This window comes from Erigeron canadensis, chromosome 3 (genome assembly GCF_010389155.1).
Source record: "Erigeron canadensis isolate Cc75 chromosome 3, C_canadensis_v1, whole genome shotgun sequence".
Lineage (NCBI taxonomy): Eukaryota > Viridiplantae > Streptophyta > Magnoliopsida > Asterales > Asteraceae > Erigeron > Erigeron canadensis.
The window spans coordinates 7494961-7499992 of NC_057763.1; the positions used below are offsets into that span (position 1 = coordinate 7494961).

Below are 5032 nucleotides of genomic sequence, written 5' to 3' on the forward strand. Positions count from 1 at the left end.
GAGTATGCGACTTTTTTCTTTCTTTGTTTCTTTTTTTAATATTTTTTTTAAGTATCACATCAAACCCAAATTTCATACCTACTATAAATCATGGGTCTTCCCCCATATAACTTCACCCAATAAACATCTGATTTATTGTACGTCTAGAGAAAATCTAGACACAAGTTTAGGAGACCAAAGAAACAATAAGGCACAAGAATTATATATATTCAAGAAAATGGGAAGAGCACCATGCTGTGACAAAACAATTGTGAAAAAGGGACCATGGTCTGCTGAAGAAGATGCTAAGCTCAAAGACTACATCGAAAAGTTCGGTACCGGTGGTAACTGGATTGCCCTTCCCCAAAAGATTGGTATATATTTTCATTTTTATGATCTTTGTTTCATATGAAAACGTTTTAAATTGTTAGCTAATTAACATATAATTTGAAGGTCTCAAACGGTGCGGAAAAAGTTGTCGATTGAGATGGTTGAATTATCTACGACCGAACATCAAGCATGGGGGATTCTCTGAAGAAGAAGACAACATCATATCCAGCCTCTACATTAGTATAGGCAGCAGGTAGTTTTAACTCTTTTTTATTTGTCTCTCTCTCGCATGTGCATATAGAAGATTAATTTGGCCATGTTGGTTTCAAGTCCCAGCCAAAGTTACTTGTCCTTTGCATTTGTCCATCATGCTTTTGTTCTAAGAATATATACATCCCATCCCAGATTCAAAATTCGAATTATTGTACAATTATTTTTCAAATTAGGGCCGTTATAAGTCTATAGCTAGATTTTGGTTATATCATTTTTCTTTTTTATATAAAAATGATGTAATTTTTAGCTAAGTCTGATTCAATTCAAAATCGTATGTAGGTGGTCCATAATCGCGGCTCAACTGCCTGGGAGAACAGATAACGATATCAAGAACTATTGGAACACGAGGTTGAAGAAGAAATTACTCGGAAGACGCAAACAATCTCAGGCCAATAGGCTGTCCGGTTCAAGCCATGAACCGGAAGAAGGAAACCGAATAGAAGCCCTAAACAACTCAGCCATGGAAAGGCTACAACTTCACATACAACTCCAAAGCCTTGGAAACCCTAACTATGAAAATCTTCCCATATGGCCTTGCAAGTTAAATCCTCTCCAAGAAAAAATGATGCTTAATCTCCAACATGTAAATGAATCCCCTAACCCTTTGACGATAATGCAAAATTTCTCACCTGCTATTCCTCAAAAGGTTGAATACTATTCCAATAATACACTTCAACAAGAGTATTCACCATTGAGTAATATGATAATAAATGGAATGGATCTGAATTCCATGGGAATTAACATTCCCGAGTCATCATCTCTTGTCTACGAATCAAATGACATGAAACAACCTCCAAGCTTAGAATTACAGCAGTGTTGGGCATTTCAAGCTGAAATCGCTGAGCTATTGAGCAACAAAGAAGCGTTACCACTAGACGGTCCACAGATCAATGAATATGATTCTTTCAAGGTCATGCAAGGTGCGAAAGATGGCATGACTTGGTGGCCTAATGAATTTGGTGAAAATTCAGTCTCTTCAAATTCTTGGAGTTCAACTGGTATTCTTGGTAACAAATAAACAGACATCAAGTAAAAATAGGGACACACCTATTGTGTTCATCAAGTTTTATTCAGATTTAATTGTCATAATATAATTAGTTAGCTAGGTATATAAGCATATATTGTACGTATATGTCAATAAGGTCCAAAAAAAATTACAATAAGTATTTCATATGTACATTTCTGTAATAATGTCTAGTCGATTTGACGATTTTTCGTTATATATACCGGATATATATGCATCTAATACGACTATATCTTAATTTTCTCTTCATTTCCGTTGGAAGTTAAGTCGTTTCAAACACAAATGGTATTCCTTTCGTCCAATTTTAAATATCCTAGTTTGATAAAAACAAAAATATTTACCGTAAAACTAAAAAGAAAAAGGCTTGGAAGGTCAGTCATTTAAAATGAGATAGAGAGTGTATATATATATATACACACGTATTGTTGTATGGAGCAACTAACTGATAGATCGACTCATGGCACCAAAGTCATGTCATCACATGATATTTTGATGCATCGATCATTAATGTTTTATTAGTACGTAGAAATAATAACGAATTAGGTGTCCAACTCTTTTCCATTTATGGTAAGAATTTAAAATGTTTCTTTGAAAAGAAAAGGGAGTCACTGGTGGTTGAAGCTTCACTGTCTATTTTGTCGATAGATTCACAATGCTCCCGGCCAGTATTAATTCAGCCTTTGAGTTTAATACGTAAAAAGTCATAATACACTTTTTATTGTTATTATCGTTTTTGGCCTAGAAAAGAAATACTCCGTTCGCTGCAAATGTTATTTCTACAAATACTTTAAAGATATATAATAATATTTTTATTCATTAATTTTTCCTTTTGCAAAATACTTTAAAAATTAAGTTAGCATTCACTAAGAGAAGTAATTTAAAGTATTTAGGACAGTTTAGTTTTTATCCCATTTGTAGGGGGACTTGGGTAGTTTGTTAGATCCTATATGAATATCATGTTTTTCCATTACCAAAATTGTGGAGCACAAAATAGATCAGTAGTACATTAAAGCTTCCTAGAAAATAATTAACTTGAGTTTTAGAAGTATGTGTCGCATTAAACCTACCATTACAAAATATTGCTAGCTAGGTAACATTTTATGACACATGCTTGAAGCAAATGATTAAGAAGAGGCATCTCCTTGATTTAATTGACCAAAAAAGTTCATCCCACATTCAAACAATATATCTTGATTGCATTTCCATGATCCAACTACAAATATATATTGGAAGTACACTACAAGTGACAAAGGTGTTAAAATGGTACATCTTGATTGTGCATATTACTTATTTGCTCTTGTTTTATTAATAGATTAATAACTAGAGGACTGAAGCTGTGCTACTACAAAGATAGAAGCACAAGGACTGAAGCTAGACAAGTGAAAGTAAAGGGGCTGGAGCTATACTTGTGGAGTCTATTTAAGGCTGCTTCTCTTTCCTTTTAGGGTTACAACAACAATCACTTTTGCAGCCATTTGATAACCGTTACCCTTTTGTACTAAATCATTGTCATGGTTCCTCTATTATTGATTCTAATTATATAATATGTTTAGTCTATGTTATTGTCCCTTGTTCCTTTACCTTTGGTATTGGTTTATTGTATTGTTTTGTTTCTTGATGTTCTGAACCAAACTTATTTTCTGGATTTGTGTTTGATTCAATAATATTTGATATTTAGCTATGAATCTATACTTATTTCTTCATGGTATCAGAGCGTAGGCTTAATTTATTTCTGTTCTTGAAAACCTTTTCTAATTAAAAAAAAATTAATTAAAAAACCCTAAATCTGTTTTTTATATAAATTTATCTATAATATCTATATATCTATTATTGTTACTATCATTCCTCCTCTTCTTCTCTGAATCCTATCTTATCTATAAGATTGTGGTTCCTTGAAGTTATTGAGCATATTTATCGAATCCTTAGCTGCTCCAGGATTCCTTAAAGTATCTTGTTGCCTTTTCCTGATTTGGAATTACTGTTGGATACTCCTCTGTAAGCTTCTTATCGTAGCCTTCTAGTAGCAAATTGTTCAATCTTGGTGTGCTCCCAAGTTGAAAGTTTGGCCTATCAGTTGGGATCTCTGTTCTTTACTTATTTTTTAGTATTGTCATTACTTGTGCTATTTTTTTTTGAATTAGCTCTGTGTTTCTTGCTTCTAATATGAATATCTCTGTTTATTGTGAATTGATTGTTGAGTCATCTCGTATTGTGGTCAAGTTTTATACGAAAATTGATTAAGTTTCTTTCTCTGTTTATCTAGCCTTTTCTTTGTTTCTTGGTAGAAGAGAAGAACCTTGAGTATACCTGTCTTGGCACTTAAGTGTCCCTGAATCTGGCTACTGCTCCTGGTTCTTTTAGGGTTCTTGTTTATGTGTGTTTTTTAGTTGCTGAACAGTCCTTTCTGTGTTGTTATAATGGCTGATGCTAATAATCCTCTGGCTGATGCTAATAATCCTATTGATTATGTGAATGATGGTTTTGTGGATGATGTGAATGTGTTTGGGACCCTTATTAGCAAACTTGGCCTTGGTGACCCCTTGTTTTTGCATGCTAGTGACACCTCTGGAACAACCTTAATCAATATGAAACTAAAAGGCACTGAAAATTATAAAGTGTGGTCATGTGCTATGGAACTTGCCCTTGAAACTAAAAATAAAATGGGTTTTATTGATGGTACTTGTGTTAGACCTGCTCTTAATGAGGTTCTTGCAAAACAGTGGATAGGTGTAATTGTGTTGTGTTGTCTTGGATTTTGGGTTCTGTTTCTGAAGAAGTATATCTAGGACAAATCTTTTCTAAAGATGTTGTTTCTGTTTGGCAAGAATTAAGAGAAACATATGACAAAGTTGATGGGTCTGTTATCTTTAATCTACACCATAAAATAAACTCTTTAACTCAAAATGGGATTTCTATTTCTGATTATTATCACAAGCTTAACTCCCTTTGGAGACAATATGATTCTATGACAAAACTTCCTACTTGTGTTTGTAATGCTTCTGCAGAATTTAAGGCTTATAACCAAAACATGAAATTGATGCAATTTTTAATGGGATTGGATGAAGTATATATTCCAGTTAGGAGTCAACTTCTTATTAAGGATCCTCCTTCTAATGTGAAAACTGCTTTTGCTATCATTTCTAGGGAAGAATCTCATAGGGGAATTATCCCTAGTGATTCTAGCCCCAAACCTCAAAACAGTGCTTTTGTGTCAAGATCTTTTGGGAATTAAAAAGGGTTGGGAAGAGGTCAAGGATCTCAGAATTGGAATCACAACCATAATCAAAATCAAAACTGGAACCATAATCAAAACTGGAACCTTGAATTTCAAAAAGGAAATTAAAACCAAGTTTTTCAAAACAGAGGTCCTAATCTATCTCTCAAGTGTGATAACTGTCATAAGTTTGGCCACACCAAAGAAAGGTG

At 33.6% G+C, this 5032-nt stretch overlaps 1 protein-coding gene across 1 annotated transcript; it reads left to right on the top strand.

Annotated features, from left to right (window-relative positions):
* Positions 1–217: 217 nt before the first annotated feature.
* Positions 218–1600, top strand: LOC122594467 (transcription factor MYB36-like). Its single transcript, XM_043766917.1, has 3 exons — positions 218–353; positions 433–562; positions 862–1600. Exons 1-3 carry the CDS (start codon positions 218–220, stop codon positions 1598–1600), a joined length of 1005 nt encoding a protein of 334 aa, XP_043622852.1.
* The last annotated feature ends 3432 nt before the right edge of the window (positions 1601–5032 follow it).